At 43.9% G+C, this 22,239-nt stretch overlaps 1 protein-coding gene across 2 annotated transcripts in view; it reads right to left on the reverse strand.

The window, feature by feature from the left end:
• LOC143924125 (UAP56-interacting factor-like) overlaps positions 1-20,948 on the reverse strand; it is an 87,215-nt gene extending 66,267 nt beyond the window's left edge. Inside the window, exon 1 of one of the 2 annotated variants that reach the window (XM_077448316.1) lies at positions 20,761-20,948. In XM_077448316.1, the coding sequence (XP_077304442.1) occupies positions 20,761-20,836 (76 nt within the window). In that variant the 5' untranslated portion in view covers positions 20,837-20,948. The remainder of the gene's footprint in view (positions 1-20,760) is intronic. The other variant, XM_077448228.1, reaches the window with a different exon arrangement.
• Positions 20,949-22,239: the final 1,291 nt, after the last annotated feature.

The raw sequence follows: 22,239 nt of genomic DNA on the forward strand, positions 1-22,239 counted from the left end.
ATTTAAAAAGTGATTGTAAAGGGTTTTTTTTATAACAAACATGTCATACTTACCTGCCCTGTGCAATGGTTTTGCATAGAGCAGCCCTGATGCATTTGTCAATTTGTGAGTATAATACTTACCCTTTTTTTAAAATTAAATATTGTTGTTGAGGATAATGTACTAGGCACGTGCGCCCTTTGTTTTGTTTTGTGATTTCAGTGACTTTAGACTCCCCCAGTCTTATGAAGGCAAAAAAGTGTGGCATTTCCAGGCAAGCCGGATGAAATTATAGATAATCACCACTTTGGGCCCACTTTCAAGTGCAGGAGATTTTGTGCTCGTTACAGTATTTACAAAGTAATTACAGGCTGAAAGGAGCAGCAGTTGTCCGCTGCTGTTCACATGTGTCCGAAGATCCCACAATTGACTGCTGGTAGGGACAGAAAATCTGTCCTGGATGTAACCTGTCTGCATCCAGGACTGATCATCTTTCCCCAACCACAGATAACAGCTGTATGTGCGCATACATGCATACAGTGGCGGCCAGTTGCGGCTCCTGTCAGCCTGTCATTGCTTTGAATAGGCTTCCAAACCGCAGTTGTAGACAACTGTCAGTGATTTTTGCTTCAGTAATCTGACAGTCATCTAATTGCAAGTATGGAGCCAAGTAAATATTTTTTTTTTTTAAATGTATACAAATCCTGCATAGTTAGAAAAATAACATAAAGTCATGAGATATCAGTGTATGTTAGTATGTAAAAGCAGAAGCCTTACTTCCAAGTTATCTACTATAGTATCATTAGTAAGATGAATATTTCAATTTTATACAAAGTATATATATATATATATATATATATATATATATATATATATATATATACTTTACTTTATTATCAGTATTGGCCTGCCTTTATACGCACATGAAATTTAATGGCATCCTAGTCTTAGTCCATAGAGTTCAATACTGTTTTGACACACACTTTGCAGCTATAACAGCTTTATCTCTTCTGGGAAGAGATAAACAAGGTTTAGGAGTGTGTCTATGGGAATGTTTGACCATTCTTCCAGAAGCACATTTGTGAGGTCAGGCACTGATGTGGACTAGAAGGCCTCGCAGTCTCCGCTCAAATTGATCTCAAATGTGTTCTATCAGGTGGAGGTCAGGACAAGTAAAGTTCCTCTACCCCAAACTCGCTCATCCATGTCTTTATGGAACTTGATTTGTGCACTGGTGCGTAGTCATGTTGGAACAGGAAGGGGCCATCCCCAAACTTTTCCTACAAAATTGGGAGCATAAAACTGTTGAAAACATCTTGGTATGCTGACGCCTTAAGAGTTCCCTTCACTGGAACTAAGGGGCGAAGCCCAACCCCTGAAAAACAATCCCACACCATAACCCCCCCCCCCCCCCCTTGACATCAACCGAATAGAACACCTTTGGGAGGAATTAGAGCGGAGACTGCGAGCCAGGCCTTCTCATCCAGGTCAGTGACTGACCTCACAAATGTGCTTCTGGAAGAATGGTCAAACTTTCCCATAGACACACTCCTAAACCTTGTGGGCAGCCTTCCAAGAAGAGTTGAAGCTGTTATAGCTGCAAAGGTTTGGCCAACTCAATATTGAACCCTGAGACTGGGATGCCATTAAAGTTCATGTGCGTGTAAAGGCAGGTGTCCCAATACATTTGGTAATATAGTGTATATCGCTTTCTTTATAGACCTTTGCATCATGCTATTTGATGGCTAAAATTAGTAAATCCACGAGAATCTCTGTTCCAAGTGTGAACAGGTGCTAAGCTCCTCTTGCCAAGTGTTGTTGAGCTATACTAATACAGTATATAGGATTTTTGTGTTAAAGCTGAACTCCAGCCAGACAAAAAGGCACATCATTAAAGCCTCTTTCACACGAATGTACTTAAAGTAGAATTGCAGGATTGACCATCTAACCTTAAACATCCCACCCCCTCCTAACACCTACACTAGCTACCCTGTAGCAGAAAGATGCATTAACCTACCTATTCTCAGCCCGCTCCAGTCATGTGATCATCTCCCCTCTGTCGGCCAGTGGTGGCTTCAGAGGAGAGAAGGAAGCGGTGGCAACGGATAGTTAGCCTATGGGTGATGCCACTGCTCATGTATTCCAGCTGTTGTCAGAGCACTCTTTGCTCTCTATTATAGCCGGTGTTGACACGGGGGAGATCACATGACCAGACTGGCGCTGCCTGCGAATAGGTAAGTATAGATTCAAAACATCCCCAAAGGGCAGTCCGCTTGTTGCAGAGCTGTGTGCGAGATACTGATTATGTGGAGCAGAGCATAGCCCTAAAAAGGAAATTTCTAGATAAAAAATATCCTGAAAAGTTAGTGGATCAAGCCTTTGAATTCGAAAAAGAAAACCCTCTTGGAAAAGTGGGACTTTTAAAGTGACCAATACACCAATGGTATCAAACAAATATATTTATTGTATACATTTAGACATGATTCAATTTGAAAATGAATTAAAAAATAGAAATGTGAAATAAGCAATTGATACATATACAGACATTGATTACATCTGATGGACCCAACATTTCTGGCTAGATGCCTTTCTTCAGGGGTTATAAACAAACAAAGCAAAAATGTCTATTGAAAAAACATATATATAATTAAAAAGACAGTAAACACAGGTTGAGACAAAAAACTGCAAGCAAATATTGATGGAAATATCAAGTACATACCACTGATATCAATTGTCTATATGAACAGTAAAAGAGTGAAGGGACCTATAGGGGCCCCCCACAAAGAGGACAGAGATTGGGCAGATGGGTCTTAGATGCTAAACACCTCATAGGCAAAGGATATCTCAGCGAAGGTCCATTTGGTGAACACATGTATGACATCAGAGCTGGTATAATCTAAGTGAACAGCAATAACAGTAATAACCCCATACTATGTATCTGCCATGCTTGAGAAAGGACCGCGGCTGCTACACCACACACAGTGTGCATGCTTGGAAACGTGACGTCATCCCTCCATGCCGCCCGACCACCTGAAAACCAAGCCTCGCTTTGGTTCCCTCCACCGTGAGGGTGTTTTCCATCACAGCGGTGAACGGTGGAGACCCAGTGCTTTGTGGAGATAGGAGCGGAGGGGTTTTGACTCCCCACCAATGACATCTCTTTGGATTTTCTTCACAATGATTTGCCTGTTTATCACTACATACATGTGAGTTGCCAACTGGATGTTGTTCCAATAAAATTCTTTTAATCCTACACTTAGAGGTGCCTCTCTACATTTTTCTTTCAGCCCTGCTGGAATCTGGCTTCTATTCCTATGTGGTGGCAGCCCTTAACTGATGTAAGGAAGATTGTGTAAGGAAGGGGCCCTATGGGGACACTGATGTAAGGGGGGCTCTTTGGGGACCTTGATGTAAGGAGGGGCTTCTGGGGGGACCTTGATGTAAGGAGGGGCTCTCGGGGGACCTTGATGTACGGAGGGGTTCTCGGGGGACCATGAAGTAAGGGGGGCTCTATGGAGACCCTGATGCAAGGAGGGGCTTTCTGGGGACCTTGATGAAAGGAAGCGGCCCTCTGCGGACACTGATGTAAGGGGTGCTCTCTGGGGTCCTTGATGTAAGGAGGGGCTCTCTGGGGACCTTGATGTAAGGGGGCTCTCTGGGGACACTGATGTAAGAGGGGCTCTCTTATGTTTGAAGCCTGAAATGTGGCAAAAGGTTGAAAAGTTCAAGGGGGCCGAATACTTTCGCAAGGCACTGTATATACACACACACGTGTATATTATATACATATGTATGACATTCTTTACTTTGCTGCTATGGGCTCTGGTGGGGGCCCTTCATGGTTTCTTGCACCGGGGCCCTGAAGATTCCGCCTCTGTTCTTAACAATAAAATCCTAATAGGAATTTCAACACATCTATCCAAAACCAAATAAAATGTTTTTGGCTTTAGGTACACTTTAATTGTGCACATGTGTTTAACTCTCTTAATAATGCAGCTTTTTAGGGCTCTTTCAGAGACAGGTGACAATGCTAATCCAAATTTTGAACAATAGAGATTAAACAAAATGGAATGTGCATATACTGTAAATACCGGTAAGTGAATTAGACATTTTCATTTAAAGCACCTGAGAGTTACAGTAGCTATTTTTTCAGCTATCATGGACCTGTTCTTGTGCTCAAAATTGCCCTTTGTTAGCCTAATGCCCCGTACACACGATCCGAAAATCGTACGGAAAATACCGCTTTCGAAGCGATCGTACGATAATCGGATCGTTAGTACAGAGCTTTTCGAGAGCCGATTGGGACAGTTCATCCGATATTATTCTATCGGACATGCACGGAAATTTTTTCGTACGATTTTCGTTTAATCAGTACAGCTATCGTTCGAAAATGCAATACAAATGCATTACAACACATGACATCACTTCCGAATTTTTTTTCTGTCGTGCGGGAATTTTCGTGACTTTAGTAAACTCATCAGATTCGATCTGAGATTAGCATGCAATAAAAAACGGACGATCATTCGTCTAATAATCTCATCGTGTGTATGGGGCATAAGGCTGGGTTCACAGGGAGTGGATCCGTTGAATGGACTCCGCTCAGCAGGGGATCACTCCTTTGAGAACCCAGATCGTTCCTGATCATTGTGCAGGGACAGACCTGTCAGAGCCCCGCTGTTCTCTATGGGGAGATCCAATGATCTTTTCATCCGATCCGATCCACTGGACAGACTGATTTGAGCGGATCTTGTTGGATTGGATGGCAGGCGGGTGTCAGCGGACACATAACTGCTGACATCCGCCTGCCCAAAGAAGTCATTGAGTGGCCTGCCCGGATTCACCTGAAGAACAGACAGACGGATGCGAGCAGGCCGATTGTGTGAAAGTGCCCTTATTATTACTATTATTATTTTTGCACAGAATGAAAAAACAGCAAACATTGTACAAAAAAATGTATATCAACAGTCCACATAATCAAAAACAAAAATAAGGAAAACACAAATACAAACAGCAATGAATTAGAGAAGCTGCCATATTGTATATACAGTATACCTTAGGAAGGTGTTTTTTAACCAGCAGATTTCACCTAAAGGGTAACTCCACTTCCGTGGCGAAAAAAAATTGCAAATAAAGAAAAAATAACATAGCACATATAATTGTGACATTGCAATATGGCTACTTAAATTTGTTGTGTACACAGATACTGACCACTCCCCAGAAACATAATTTCCTGTTTGTGTGATTGGCTCACCACTTTTTCCAGAATTCTGCCTAAGATACAAGTCAGATTTCAGGCATCCCCTACAACAAAAATATCATTTTTGGAGAGATACTTTCAATAGGAACACATCTAAAGGGATGCAGGCCCAGCAGATCCTCATTAGTGCCTTTCAGTCCACACCTGACAGTTAATTATGAAACCACTCCCATTAGACCCACTTAACACAGAGGAACAGACAAACACACATGGATTTAACAAAAGGTAGGAATCTGCAACAAAGGTTGTCATAATCCTTGCAATGTACAAAGATCACCCAGAGGGGAATTTTTTTTCTCAACAAAAGTGGAGTTATGCTTTAAGCAGCCAATAAGCAAGATTGGGAGTCCCCCTTTACCAAAGTTTCTGTAGCAATTTTTTTTTAAATTTTCTGGTGAAATCAAATTCACAAAAAATAAGTCCACTCTATTGCTTAACAGCTTGCCGACCAGCGCACAACGATGTACGTTGTCACAATGGCACAGCTGCGCAAAATGGACGTACCTGTACGTCCCCTTTAAGACGCAGCATTGTGGGCATGCACGCGCCGCGTACTCGTGACCGCGCCCGAGGGTCCCGCGGACTCGATGTCCGCCAGTGTCCCACGATCATGTCACGGAGCGGCAGAACGGGGAGATGCCTATGTAAACAAGGCATTTCCCTGTTCTGCCTAGCAACATGACGGGGATCTACTGCTTCCTGTGATCGGGAGCAGTGATCTCTGTCATGTTGTAGTGAGCCCACCCCCCATAGTTAGAATCACTCCCTAGGACACATTTAACTCCTTGGTCACCAACAGCGTTTAACCCCTTCCCTGCCAGTGACATTTACACAGTAATCAGTGCATTCTTATAGCACTGATCGCTGTATAAATGACAATGGTCCCAAAATAGTGTCAAAAGTGTCTGATGTGTCCGCCATAATGTCACAGTCACGATAAAAATCATATATTTCCGCCATTACTAATAAAAAAAAGATGATAATAAAAATGCCATACATCTATCCCATATTTTGCAGACACTACAACTTTTGTGCAAACCAATCAATATAGGCTTATTGGGATTTTTTTTTTATCAAACATTTGTAGAAGAATACATATCGGCCTAAACTGAGAAAGAAATTCGTTTTTTTATATATTTTTGGGGGATATTTATTATAGCAAACAGTAAAACAATTTTCTGAACACCATAAAATCGTGTTCAAGAGCAGTACTGGAAATGCCAGACACCGGTAAAAGGTGTTAAACGAGGGTTAACGCTGTAAAAAAAGCATTAAGCCTCGTTCAGCGTTTCTCTGCCTCTATTCAAAATCGATGGTTCCCTATGGGAGCCCATTGATTTGAATAGAAGTCACACCAGAAGTCGGATCATCATGATCCTAATTGGCAGTGCAACTTATGTGCTGAGGCTGAAGGGGAACCCCCTGCCAAAAATAATAAAAAAAAATAATTGGCGTAGGGGTTCCCCCCTCAGATATACCAGGACCTTCGATTTGGTATGGGTTTTAAGGGGAACTCCCTTCGCCAAAAAACGGCATGGGGGTCCCCCCAAAATCCATACCAAACCCTTATCCAAGCACGCAGCCCGGCGGTCAGGAAAAAGGTTGGGGACAAGCGATCAGCCCCCCTCCTGAACCATACCAGGCCGCATGCCCTCAACATGGGGGCTAAGTGCTTCGGGGAAGGGGGGCACTGCGCCCCCCACCATAAAGCACTTTGTGCCCATGTTGATGAGGACAAGGGCCTCTTCCCAACAACCCTGGCCTTTGGTTGTCGGGGTCTACGGGCGGGGGGGCTTATCGGAATCTAGGAGCCCCCTTTAATATTCTGGAGACCCCACCCCCTTATGACATCACAACCCGAGGCATGATGGGACGGTGACACCATAAGGGGGCAGGGTCCCTGGATGACATCACCCGGTGACCACGCCCCATACCAATATAAGTCATTGCGCACCGCACACCCGGCATTACAGCGGGAGAGAGCGCTGTGTCAACATCGGAAGAAGACTGGAGGGAAGAAGATGACGGAGAAGACCGGGCCAATGCTAGTAAAAGAGCAGCAAAAGAGCAGAAGATAGCGGAGGAGCCCGGCAGAAGATACTGGAGAGCGGGAGAAGAGGCTGGAGAGAGCGGAGAAGAAGGTAGAGACCCCCGAAGTCAAAAGAGCCCCCTGGACCTGCCTAATAAATTACTTTAAAAACCCGTGTAGTGTGTTTTATTTTTGACACTTTTTTTCCAGGTGAATGAGTAGGGGTACGGTGTACCCCATACTCATTCACATAGGGTGGGGGGCAGGGATCTGTGGGCCCCCTTATTAAAATCTTATCTGGGGCTCCCAGATTTCGATAAACCCCCTGCCCGCAGACCCCGACAACCAAAGGCCAGGGTTGTCGGGAAGAGGCCCTTGTCGTCATCAACATGGGGACAAGGTCCCTTGGGGTGGTGGCGCGCAGTGCTACCCCGCCCGAAGCACCACCCTCCCATGTTGAGGGCATGTGGCCCGGTACGGTTCAGGAGGGGGGGGGGCGCTCGCTTGTCCCCACCCCCTTTCCTGACCGGCCGGGCTGCGTGCTCAGATAAGGGTTTGGTATGGATTGTGGGTGGACCCCCACACCATTTTTTCGGCGAAGGGGGTTCCCCTTAAAATACATACCAGACATTCAGAATGGCCGTTTATGAGCTCCAGTGTGCATGGATCCTAAATGCGCATAAATGCTAGACATGTTTAGCAATTCTGTGTTTATTTATTTCAATAGCAATATAAATGAAAATTCTGGACAATGAAATAAACTCCCAAACCCCAAACACTGCTAAACTCAGATAAACTCTGATAACCTCGCCTAAACTCATTTGAAATAATGCAGCTTTAGGTGAGTTTATTGCATTTATTATGTTGATTTTCTCCGGTCAGGATAAACAGCATTTACAATAAAGCAGTGTGCATGAGGCCTAAACCTGGGGAGGTCCAGTGCCTGTTCTCCCTGCATTAACCTAAACTGCACTACAAAATGACAGCTGGAGTGTGACTGATTGTGCAAACATTAGGCAGCCATGGATTATGTATCATAACCAGGCACGCACAGACTGAACAATGCCGGACCTATTTATAAATATGCTGTAAACAGTTTGTGGTGCAGCTATGGAAGATACAACGTATACTATAACCTGTCATGAGCCAACTGTGGAGGCTGCAATCGCTGGCTTCCTTCTGTAAATGCTAGTTGCCTGGCTCTCCCAGTCTTCAATTCTTTGCAGAAATCTGTCCATGCACCAGTTGGTGACACAAAACCACTAAATCATCAAGGAAGTAGAACTGCGCTATTCTGGCTAAAATGAGAATCACAATTTTTTTGCTTAGAAGATAGATCACCATTTTCTCACGATTCTCACGGCATAACATCATCATTCAAATTAAAACAAAAAAAAAATTGGGATAACTTTACTGTTTCTTTTTTTTTTATTCATTGAACTGTATTTTTTCCCCAAAAATTGCGTTAAAAAAAACGCTGGGCAAATACAGTGTGAATATTGCAGCAATTTACTTTTTATTCCCTAGGGTCTCTGTTAAAATAGATATAATGTTTGGGGATTGCAAGTAATTTTCTAGCAAAAAAAAATTGATTTTACCTTAAGAAACAAGTTTCTGAAAAAAAATATTTAGACAAAGTTTGAGGGCAGGATCTAAAATTTTCCGACAACAAAATCCAACCGTTTAAATTCTGATCGTGTGTAGACAATTCCGACGGACAAATTGCCTCGCATGCTTAGAATAATTTGCAAGACGAAAGCTATTGGCTACTGGTCTCTTTATAGTTCCGTCGTACGTGTTGTACGTCACCGCTTTCTGAACGATTGGATTTTCCGACAACCTTGTGCGACCGTGTGTATGCTAAACAAGTTTAGGCCAAAATCCGTCAGATGGATTTTGATGTCGGAAAGTCCGACCGTGTGTACAGGGCATAAGAAGGAATTTCATTTCAATGTTTCATTTTAAACACTTGGCAGACTGCCCAAATGTTTTCTTTGAGTGAGCAGATAAGTCTCTCCACTTGTTATATGAAGAATCGGCAAACTGTGCAATAGAGATCGTCGGGTTGAATCGAGATCACGATTTTTTAACAATTAATTGTACAGCTCTACAAGACAGCCAAGCAACTATCACTTTCATGTACTTTTTATTCAGTTATTGAACTTGTTTTCATTTCTAAGGCCCCTTTCACACATGCGGAACATATGTCCGTATTTCATCCATCTGTTTGCGGATGAAATACGGACATACAAGCATTCCTATGGGATATCGTCTGTCTCCGCTATTGTCCGATTCTGCAGACGGAGGAAAATCGTATTTTTCTATCCGTCTGCAGAGCTGATCGGATGAACACGGACAGACGGTTCCCCATAGGGGAGAGGGGAGAGCTGACAGGGCGGTCCCTGCACAGTGTGCCGGAACCACCCTGTCATCCGCCGGCTCAGCGGGGATAAACAGAGCGATCCCCGCTGAGCAAGCGGATCATCATGGGGCAGATCATTACGGATCCGTCCCGTGTAAAAGGGGCCTAAAGACCAAGAAAGTCAAGAAGGAATCAGTTCCTATTTCGGTCAATGATCCCAAGAAACTTGTCTTCACCCTGAGCTAAGCCTGCAGGCTGTTTGAAAGAGATATAACAGATTCCTCCATCCGTGTTAAAAAGCATGGATGGAAAAATCTCGTGCTGAGAGGTACTGCAGCACCAGATACCAAAATGCCCAAACAGAATCTGTATCTAATTAGATGCAAACGCTGTTCAGCCAACAATTTTGCACTTGGCTCCTTCAAGAAAAGTCGATTGAAAAATAGACTTTTGTTGATCTTGCATCCTTTGGAGGTTTAATGGTTTAAACATTTAAGCCCCAAACCATTTGGCTGGCCAAAGGCCAGACCACTTTTTGCGATTCGGCACTGCGTTTCTTTAACTGACAATTGCGTGGTCATGTGACGTGGCTCCCAAACAAAATTGACATCCTTTTTTTCCCACAAATAGAGCTTTCTTTTGGTGGTATTTGATCACCTCTGCGGTTTTTATTTTTTGTGCTATAATCAAAAAAAGAGGGACAATTTTGAAAAAAAAACGCATTATTTTTAACTTTTTGCTATAATAAATATCCCCAAAAAATATATTAAAAATATTTTTTTCCTCAGTTTGGGCCGATACGTAATCTTCTACATATTTTTGGTAAAAAAAAAAAAAAAAAAAAAAAAAAAAAATCGCAATAAACGTATATTGATTGGTTTGCACAAAAGTTATAGCATCTACAAAATAGGGGTTAGTTTTATGGCATTTTTATAAAAAAAAAAATTTAAACTAGTAATGGCGGCGATCAGAGATTTTTATTGTGACTGCAACATTATGGGAGATACATCAGACAATTTTGACACATTTTTGGGACCATTGGCATTAATACAGCGATCAGTGCGATTAAAATTGCATTGTTTACTGTAAAAATGTCACTGGCAGTGAAGGGGTTAACACTAGGGGCAGTGAAGGGGTTAATATGTATCCTACTTTGTGTTCTAACTGAAGGGGGGATGGGACTGTGCAGGGAAACTAGCAGATTGCTGTTCATACTCAGTATGAACAGACAATCTGTCAGTTCACTGCTCAGAGAACTGGAAACTGTGTGTTTACACACACAGCTCCCGCTTCTCCGTGTGCCCCAAGCGATCGTGGGAGCCCAGAGGCGATCGAGACCGCAGGACAATGGCATCGGCTCGGGGAGCAAGTGGAGGGGCCGTACGCGCCCCCTAGTGGCCATTTATGCTACCGACGTAGCATAACGGCGATTTGTGCTGGTCGGCATGCGGTTAATAGAGCCATGGTTGAGAAAGACTCAGAGTGGATAAAAACGAATGATTTTTTTTCTTTATTGATTTTTTTATTTATTTAAATCTGATTCTTTTAATTTAAATCAGAGTTTTACGATTTTTATCAAAATGTATTTTAATAAAATGCTTTTAGAAGTAAAAATCTAAAGATCGTTCACTATTTAAGATACAATAATATATTCGTTTATTCAGCGTAAAATTGAGCTTGGCTATATATCGTGAGGCTGTATATTCTGCAATATTTCATTTTTGGTAAACTCATTTAATGAATCCAAGCTCTGCAAGATGAGATAACATGCACTGCTTTGATGCATTCACACAATTTCGCAGTAACCATGAGCTAAAACAAAGTTCAGGAATATTCCTTTATCCCATTGTTTTCCAGATCTATGTACACTACAAACTGATTGAATCGGATCTGATATCGCTGTTTTACTAACCTGACAGCTTTTTATTCTAAATAGGAAACCTTCATTTTGTTTGCAAATATTAAAGATTCTATCTACCAACAAGAATGAGTCCTTATATTTTGGGCTCATGCACACTGGACGTTTTTGGACATTTTTACAGCAGCTGTTTTTGACTTCAGATGTTTTTTTTTTTACAGTCAATAAACTCCCCATCAAATTTTCCTATGTGTCCATGCAAACATAGGCTGTTATTTTTGGCTGGGGGTTTTTGGCTTTAAAAAAGCATACTGTTGTGTCACTGCCGCATCACCAGCCACCCCATTAAAGTGAATGGGACTGTTGGTGAGTCAGCAGCAGGTCAGAGGAGGAGCCGCTGTGGGACAGAGATGACAGTTGCTCTTTAAAAATGATGATTTAAATCAAGTTGATTTAAATAAAGCCTTCTTACTAGTGATTTAAATCATTATTTAACCACTTAAGGACCACCTCACGCCGATATGCACTGGCAGAATGGCATGGCTGGGCACAATCACATACCTGTACGTGGCTCTTTAAGTTCCCAGCCATGGGTCAGGAGCGCTCCGCTGGCAGCACGCTCCTGACCTGGTCCTGTGCTCCGTGACCGTGGCCGCGGGACCAGCGGACCCGATCGCCGCTGGTGTCCCGAGATCGAGTCACAGAGCTGAAGAATGAGGAGAGGTTTGTGTAAACAAACCTCTCCCTGTGCTTCCTACTGTGGATGTCACCGATTGTCTGTTCCATTTTATAGGGAAAGATGATCAGTGATGTCACATGCCAGGCCACGCCCCCCTACAATAAAAAAACACATAACGTCACACATAACCCCTACACTGCCCCCTAGTGGTTAACTTCTTCACTGCCAGTGGCATTTACACAGGAATCAGTGCATTTAAATAGCACTGATTGCTGTATAAATGACAATGGTCCCAAGAATGTGTCAAAAATGTCCGATGTGTCTGCCATAATGTCGCAGTCCCAATAAAAATCGCTGATCGCCGCCATTACTAGTAAAAAAAAAATATTGATAAAAATGCTATAAAACTATCCCCTATTTTGTAAACACTAGAACTTTTGCGCAAACCAATCAATAATTGTTAATTGCGATTTTTTTTACCAAAAATATGTAGAAGAATATGTATCGGCCTAAACTGAGGAAAAAAATGTTTTTTTTATATATTTTTGGGGGATATTTATTATAGCAAAAATGAAAAAAAATATTGCATCTTTTTCAAAATTGTCGCTCTATTTTTGTTTATAGCGCAAAAAATAAAAACCGCAGAGGTGATCAAATACCACCAAAAGAAAGCTCTATTTGTGGGAAAAAAAGGACGCCAATTTTGTTTGGGAGCCACGTCGCACGACCGCGCAATTGTCAGTTAATGCGACACAGTGCCAAATCGCAAAAAGGGGCCTGGTTCTTTGGCTGCAAATTGGTCCGGGGCTTCAGTGGTTAAATTGTGATTTAAATCAACTTGATTTAAATAAAACCCACCCTGGAAAGTCTGCTCTAAACTCGAAGTTTAACAACTTAGAAACACATGCAGTGTGCTTACATTAGGGCGGCGATAGCCTGCCAAGATTCTGTTACAAAAGAAAGTGGTAAGGAAAGAGCTAAGCTTTCTATGCTTCTGTTGTGAACTTTGAAGGTGAGTATCTCCACAATGCTTATAGATACAGAGGTGAATGATGGAAAATGCTTTCATGACTTGTTCAGAATATGTAAATACTTTAGTATGCACAGTTTGAGCAAAAGTTCACTTTAATGGAATACTGACAGCGCCTATGTGTTTTTCCAGTATCCATTATTAGCACTGAGCTCAAGTAGGCAAAACATTTCTGACAGGGAAAGCATATAAGCAAATAATAAAAAAAAATTGAATAATCCTTGAATAATATTAAACACATCAAGTATGAAGATTCAGATTATTATAAAAGCCCACTGGTGACTGATTCTCTTTATAGCTGAACTCCAGGAATTCAGCTACTTATGAAAATCAATTAAGTCAAAAGAGATGCATGCCACCTCATGGACTCATCTCTATAGTTTACAATTTAAATTTTTTTGGAGCATCAGGAGCATAGCTCTTGTTAAACTTCTGCAATTCTGACACCTGATCCTCTGGTCCCAGCTCCAGCAGCCGCTGTGCCCACCCTTACCTTCCTGCTGTCCATTCACAAAGTGTTTTCTGTTATGTGAACTCATTAACAAAATACAAAGGCTTCTCTAAAGGGGCAGCGGAAGGGAAGGGTGGGCAGTGATGCTGTGTATGAGAAAGCAGAGTCTTCCCTCTCAGTGCCCCAGAGTGTACAATAGATTTAAACCCAGAATTACATAAAACTTTCAGATGAAAATTAAAGAAATAAGCTCACAAGGTGGTATGCACCTCACTGGACTTAATTCATAGTATGCTAGCACATTTTATAACCACTTGACCTCCAAGGACTTTTCTAGCACTTTTGTTTACATGTAACAATCAGTATTTTTTGCTGGGAGTTTTCTTAAAAACCAAACATTATAAATTTGTTTAAAGCAGAGGCCCTAGAGAATAAATTGATGAGTATTTGCCCAATGGTTTTTCAAATGCAATTTTTCTTTTTAATTTTAATGCAAAAAAACTAAATACATAACCCAATTTTTTGGTAAAATATAATAAATGATGTTATACTGAGTAAATAGATACCAAACATGTCACATTTTAAAATTGTGCATGCCAGTGCCACAGACAAAAGACATACTATCCATAGCTGAAGTTTGAAAAACCTTTACAGGTTACCACTTTAGATTTCCACAGGAGTTCTGCTGCTAAAAATGACTGCCCATGATCTGACGTTTGCGATGATATCTTACACGTGTTGGACGATTGTTGTTTCCACGCATGTGGGACCAACACATGCATTTGCCTTTGCGCACAAACACAGGGAGGGGCAGGGGATTTTTTTATTATTATTTATAATTTTTTTATTTTTACCCTGTTGCTTTAATTTTTTTATCCCTTTTATTGCTGCCACAAGAAATCGAAACATGTGACAGATACGCTTTATGGATAGATCTGGGGTCTATAAGACCCTAGGTCCCTTTTCTGTACTTAAAAGCATTTGATCAACCCAAGATCAGTGTGATCAAATGCTTTTCATTTTGGAAAATGGCATAGTTTACATCCAAGGAAACCGTAAATGATGTAAGGTCCTAAGGTCATCGCTTCCAGTTTCCTATACAGTACCATAGAGATGAACAAAGCGGTTTCCGGTCATTGTTCATCTCTATGATCAGCTGCCGGAAGCGCTGGCTGGTCGGTGGTAAGGAACCACCCAATGAAGCAGCGGAAGGTGGCGGTAGGGAGGATGTCCCCTTTCGCTGCTTGCAAAACAAATCTAGAGGCTAGTTAGCAGCTAGGATTGTTTTTTTTTTTTTTTACAAGAGAGCCAACTGTCGGCCCTGCAGGCATCATCCTGGTATAACCACTTGAAGTGCAGCAACATACCTGTACGTCGCTGGTCGCCAAGTAGACAAAGTAGCTGAATTCCTAGAGTTCATCTTTAGTGAACATTTGAGAAGACATTCTGACTTTAGCACTAATGTTTCCTGGATAGTTTTAGTAGCTTCAGTAATTCATTTTACTTGTTGCCTGAGTTTGCTCTTCAGTGTTTGGATCAGCTTGTAGGCCTCAGGGTCTCAACATTACAGTCACATGGAAAACATATGAAGGCCTGAACAGTCATCGGTCTAAAATATGTTTCCTTCTGTTGACTCATCTCATGCTAAAAATAATCCTTCACGGTCAGACTAGCCGATGCCAAAAAGAGAACTTCATACTACATCCCTAACATTTGTTTAGTCACTGGCTGCACTCAGTAGAAGAACTGGAAAAAGAAAATTAAAGCAAAGAGTGACATGTCAGCTACTGCAGCACTCTAAGCCCCAGAGGTTTGCTCAGAGATTCCAGGTCTTGTTCATTGTCAAGCACAATTCTGTCTAAGAAGCCAAAGTGCCACTGATGAAAAATAGGGTCTCCATTCGTCTGGATTTGGCGGACAGGATTGGATCATATCGGATAGCAGCTGGTCCCAGCGGACATGTCACCGCTGACATCCGCCACTCCATAAAGCTGAATGGAGCCTCTGATCAGGTCTGCCTGAAAAACTGACAGCCTGTGTGAAAGGGGCCTTAGGGTGCACCTATTCTTTATCTAGTTGCTGCCCGCCCCACCGTCAAATGACAGCGAGGCGGTGGGTGCGGCTCTCGTTCTGGGACGACGTCATATGGCCGCATGGCATGCCCACTAGGACACAACGCACCCCCGATATCTGTAATCTCTGTATCTCTTTAACCATGTGATCGGCTGTGTCCAATCACAGCCGGTCAGATGTAAACAAGGAGATGCAGGTAATCAGCACTCCTCATCTCAGAATGACAGAGTGTGTGGCGAGGAGAACCGATCAGCGGCATCTCCACGCAGGGGGACATCTACACATGTAATCAGGGCACTGATCATCAGTACCCTTATTGCAATATAGTGCTAACAGTGTGCCCACCAGTGCCAACAATCAGCGCCCACCAGTTGCAGCAATCAGTGCCCACCACTGCCCACAAGTGCCACCAATCAGTTCCCATTAGCGATGCCAGTCAGTGCTGGCTATCAGTGCTCTCCATCAATGCCCATCACTAACGCCTATCAGTGCTGCCTATCAGTGCCCATCAGTGCCCACCAGTGCCACCTATCAGTGCCCACCATTGCCGCCTATCAGTGCCCACCAGTGCCACCTAACAGTGCCCATCAGTGATGCCTATCAGTGCCACATATCAGTGCCACCTATCAGTGCCCATAAGTGCGGCATATTAGTGCCTCCTCATCAGTGCCACCCAATCAGTGCCCATACTGTAAGTACCGCCTCATCAGTGACCACAAGTGCCACCTCATCAATGCCCACCAGTTCAGCCTATCAGTGCCCATCAGTGCTGCCTTATCAGTGCACATCAGTGAAGGAGAAAAATTACTTAGTTACAAAATTTACTGACAGAAACTAAGTAAAAAAATTTTTTTTTTCAAAATGTTTGGTCTTTTTGTTTTTTGTAAAAAAATAAAAAACCCAGCAGTGATTAAAGAGGAAGTAAACCCTGATGGGTTTACTTCCTCTTTTTTTCCCTGCAAAGGTAAAGCATAATGGACTACTATGCATCGCATAGTAGCTCATTATGTGTCACTTACCTGACACAGGAGCCAGCGAAGTCGCCGCTGATCCCTGTAGTCCGCCGCATCCATCTTGCTGGTGGCGTCTCGCAGCTCCGACCAATGACAGCGGCGAAGCCGCGATGACGTCACTCCCGCGCATGCGCACGGGAGTCGCGTCTCGCAGCTCCGCCGCTGCCATTCGGGAAAGCCGCGATGACGTCACTCCCGCGCATGCGCACGGGAGTCGACAAATTAGGCAAATCCATTCTTTAACTTGCCGCATTTAGTGCGCCTGCGCGCCGCTGTCTACGGCGCATGCGCCGTAGACAGCGGTGCCCATTTTCGGGCAAATATCTCCTAAACCATATAGGTTTAGGAGATATTGCTTGGACCTACAGGTAAGCCTTAATCTAGGCTTACCTGTAGGTCAAAGTGGTTTGAAGGGGTTTACTTCCTCTTTAACCTCTTTATGCTGGGCGAAAGCATATATGTGGCCTCTCTGCACGTGGGCCTTAAAGCGGAGGTCCACCCTAAAATGGACCTCCGCTCATCGGAATCCCCCCCCCCCTCCGGCGCCACAATCGGCACCTTTCAGGGGGGAGGGGGGTGCAGTTACGGGCTAGCTCTCTGCGGAAAGGGGCGTACGTTACGCCCCTTTCCGCAAGCGCCCGCCCCCTTCAGCAAGTGCCCCGCTGCCTGCTGGGAAACACACAGCTCCCAGAGGCAGCGGGGACCGTCCGGATTGCGCCGCGCGGCTCGTGCATGCGCAGTAGGGAACCGGGAAATGAAGCCGAAAGGCTCCATTTCCTGATTCCCATACCCAAGATGGCGGCAGCAGGACCCGATAGACGAGCGAGCGATCGGCTTCGGGTGCCGACATCGTGGGCGCGCTGGACAGGTAAGTGTCACTATTTAAAAGTCAGCAGCTGCAGTATTTGTAGCTGCTGGCTTTTAAAAAAAAAAAAAAAACGCGGAGTCCCGGTGGACTCCCGCTTTAACGCTGAGCGACTGCATATATGCGTACCTGAATGTAAATAGAGCTGTGCTGAGAGCGCGCACCCTGTACGCTCCTGGCAGCTAACGGAAAGCCGATCATGTGACCGCTGTGACAGCCAATCACGGCGGTCACATGATCAGAAACCCCGCCCCCACCTCAGAAACCTCTTACGGGGCCGGGAGGTGCTGGCATGAAGGGGTTAAAGTATTCCCTGCATTAAGGTAAAAAATGTTTAGGTAAAAGTCTTGCCCCCCCACTACCCCTTATACTTACCTAAGTCCTCATTCGATCCAGTGCTGTGTCTGCAGTGGCTCTCTCCTTTCCCTTCCTGGTCTCACAGGCTTTGCTGAAGCAGCAGACGTCATTGGCTCCTGCTGCTGTCAATAAAATCCAGTGATGAGGGAGCTGGGAGCGAAACCGAGCCAAGCTATCTGTGTTTTTGGATACAGGCAGCGAGGCTTTGGATTGAGCCTGCAGGTGTGCCATGATAAGGAGCGACTTCCTATGGTGGCATACTAAGAAGAGGAAGAGCCAGGAGTGGGGGACCCTGGAAGAGGAGGCTCGGGAGCAGGTAAGTATAAGCCTGTTTGTTTTTTAAAAAACAAAAAAATCAAGTTTACAATCACTTAAATCCCAGGCAGATAAACAGAAAGGCATCATTTATTGCAGCTATGCTTTCCTTAAAAACGAATAAATCTGTTTTTACAAATACTTGTGATAAATGTGAATTTGTTTGGATAGCTTCTTCTGTTATTCTCTACATGCAGTAGCAGCACTCAGACTGGAAGACAAACACCTCTATGTAAACAGAGACTTTCAGCTCTAATTCGGGACAATGACATGCTCCACTCATATGTGCAGACCCCCTTATATGTCAGAAATGGGTGTGTGCCAGAGCTGGAAATTGCTGTTTGCATATCGATCATGTTGTGTTTAGGGGTTTGGGTACGCAGTGGAGGACTTGTTAGAAAAGAAGGTTATGCAAGCATCTTTTGGTGCCTACCTTTACAGCCCATGTCCAAGCAAAACGTCACCCCCTCCTAGCTTCCCATCTGATTACCAGTTAAAAATAAAGTGTAAGTGTGGTATCGATCGCTCCCGTCCATTCATAACTGAAGCATCGTGAACTGTTTTACTAGAGTATCTATAGTTAGCTAGAGTATCAGGTTGAGCGCCAGACAGCCAACATTTCTTTTAGATTGTAAGCTCTAAGGAGCAGGGTCCTCTAGATCCTCCTTTATTGAATTGTATTGTAACTGTACTGTCTGCCCTCATGTTGTAAAGCACTGCGCAAATTGGCGCTATATAAATAGCGTATAATAATAATAATTTCCATAAGTCTACAAAACAGCCAACACCTCTCTTTTTACCCTACACTAATCAGGGCCGTTTTTAAGGCAGGGCAAAAGGGGCAGCTGCCCTGGGCCTTGTCATTTTTGTGGGGCCCAAAACAGCTGCCTCATACTTGCCAACAATCCTGGTTTAAATTCCCTCATCCCTTGAGGTTTTAGTCCCGTGCTGTGTTACAATATCTCAGTGTGAAGTGCTGCTACTAATGCTGCCCAGCTCTGCCCTATTGTTGTGTACAGGTGACTCACCTGCCGACCCTGTGTTTACATGCCAATTACCAGCATTCATATGTAAATAGCGACAGCATTCATATGTAAATAGTGGCGGCCGGCGGCATTCATATGTATATCATGCCCCCCTGAGGTCATAACCACAGTAATCTCTAGCAACCTACCAACAAGCAGAAATCATGTGCTGTAACCACTAGCTACTAATCAGTGAACCGTAATGTGTGCTGTAACCTCTAGCAACCAGTCAGTGAGCGATAATGATACACTGTAACCTCTAGCAACCAGTCAGTGAGCAGTAATGATACACTGTAACCTCTGGCAACCAATCGCAATAGCTGCCTGATCTGATTCAGTAAACTGATTTTGAGTCTAGCTGCTATTTATTGTATGTCTCAGAGCAGGTGGAGAGGAAAACTGTATGGGGGGGGGGGGCAAGAAGAGTTTTGCCCAGGATCCAATCAATATTAAAGACGGCCCTGACACTAATGGCCCCTACACACAATCCAAAAATCGAACGAAAAATACAGATTTTGAAGCGACCGTACGATAATCAGATTGTTAGTACAGAGCCTTCGAGAGCCGAATACGACAGTTTGTCCGATCTTATCTGATCGGTCAAACACAGATTTTTTTTTTCGTATGTTACCTGATTATATGATTTGTACAATTTAATCAGTACAGTTGTCGTTGGAAAATACAATAGAAATACACAACACGTGACATCACTTACACATGGTCGGACCAGTAGTCAGCTTTCGTAATAGCTTTCGTCTCATAATTTATTCTGAGCATGCGTGGCACTTTGTCCGTCGGAATTCTCTACACGCGATCGGAAAAAGTCAGATCGGATTTTGTTGTTGGAAAATTTTAGATCCAGCTCTCAAACTTTTCCCGTCGGAAATTCTGACGGAAAAAGTCCGATAGAGCCCACACACGATCGGATTTTCCGACAACATAAGCCGATCTGACTTTTTCCATTGGAATTTCTGACCGTGTGTACAGGGCATAAGTCTTGAAGAAGAATGGGGCATTTTTGGCTCAATGGACTTCAATAGGAGAATGTGAAAAAATATGAGAAAGCGCACTAAGATCACTTTTAAGGCGCTTCTATAATAAAAAATCTCGCAGGCTACAAAATCAAGCAATTTTTTCCCATAAGAGCTCCTGTTTGACACTTTACCATTAAAAATTAAAGAAACAAATAAATAAGTAAATAAAAATTGCTTCCAAATAAGTGTGAATGGGCCCCCAAATCTTCCATACAAGTGCAAATGAGCCCCCAAATCTTCCATATACTGGTGAATGAGCCCCCAAATCTTCCATATAAGTGCGAATGAGCCCCCAAATCTTCCATACAAGTGTGAATGAGCCCCTACAATTGTCCAGTATGTGCCAATGACACCCCAGACTCTGCACCCATGAGATTAGTAGGTTTTGTGTATACAGTATAATGACAGGTGTATAGATTCCCCGATCTCCTACCCAGGGACATGTCAATCTTGGTGGTGTCCTGGAGGTCTCCTTGCCCCTGTCCCGGCTCCTCTCCTATGTCCTCCATGGCTGACTATGCTCCGGCTGATCACACACAGGGTGGCGGTGGGGAGATGATCCTGCCCTCTCTATGCCTCGGATCTCTGCCAGGGACGGAGGACACCAAATAGGGACATACAAGAGCCGGGCTCGCCGTCCGCCTGGTGGTGCGGGGCGTGTGTACACTGACACTTCATTCACTGGTCACTACCCTGGGGACATCGGAGACACCACCTACCTGCAGGGATCGCGTCCTGGCAGAAATAACGGAAAGATCTACCTGGAAGTACGCAGGCGAATTCCAAGCTTTGCATAAAACAAAAAACAAACAATGATGTCAGATTGTAAAAGAAACAAAAGTGTGTTTATTATCTGGTGGTATATTTTTTGGTGGGGGCCACCCCCGCCCCCCTTACATGAATATTAGGGGGCAGCGCATGAAGATTACTGCACCCCTTATGGACCGACCGCCACTAAATTCAATAGGTTCTTCGGTCTAGGAAAAAAGAAAAAAGTAGCTGCTGACTTTTAATGAAGAGACACTTACCTGTACAGGGATCCAGCGCTGTCCTCACCTGGGCCGGTTCATCACTGGTCCCCAACATCCTCATGTATATTGTGGGAAGCTGGCTGGGATTCATAGTCAGCTCCCTACTGCACTTTGTGAATCTTGTGATCATAGGCTTGTACAGGGGGTATGCCAGGTGTGAATGGGCACACCCTAATTACTAAGACCCCTTTCACACGAGAGCGTGCACTATTGTATCCAGTGTGAAAGCCCGAGAGCTTTTACACTGGAGCGTTGTGCTGGCAGGACGTCAGGAAAAGTCCTGCCAGCAGCTTCTTTGGAGCGGTCAACGAGCGGTGTGTTTACCGCTCCTCCACCGCTGCTCCCCATTGAAATCAATGGGGCAGGGCGGCTATACTGCCGGCAAAACGCAGCTATTGCGGCGTATTGTGGGAGGTTTTAACCCTTTCTCGGCCACTAGCGTGGGGTAAAAGCACCCCCACTAGCGGCCAAAATGCGCCGCAAATCTGACGGTAAAACGTCGCAAAAAATAGTGGCGTTTTCCTGCCGACGCTGTCTGAAAGCTGTCTTAATGCAGTGCTGATTCCCCTTACTGCCCGGGTTTCCCCTATGTTGGCCCCACACCCCCACCCTGCAATGCTGCTGGTTTACTACTTCTCTTCTCCTGCCAGCTGCTGCGGGGGATGTTTCAGGATGAAGAATGAGGGAAGAGGCTAGTAAATATGTCATTTACCAGCACCTTCCTTTCTAAATGAACACAGTGAACACAATCACTCACTCTGTTTATTAATAACTGAAGCATAGTAAACTGTGTTTACTATGCTTCGGTTTGTGAGCTGCTTGGCACAGAGCACTTCCCATTTATTCTCTGTCCAGTGTAGCTGAGGCTGCATAGAAAAGGC

This window comes from Lithobates pipiens, unplaced genomic scaffold (genome assembly GCF_037356315.1).
Source record: "Lithobates pipiens isolate NorthernLeopardFrog02 unplaced genomic scaffold, aLitPip1_a1.2 Scaffold_1, whole genome shotgun sequence".
Lineage (NCBI taxonomy): Eukaryota > Metazoa > Chordata > Amphibia > Anura > Ranidae > Lithobates > Lithobates pipiens.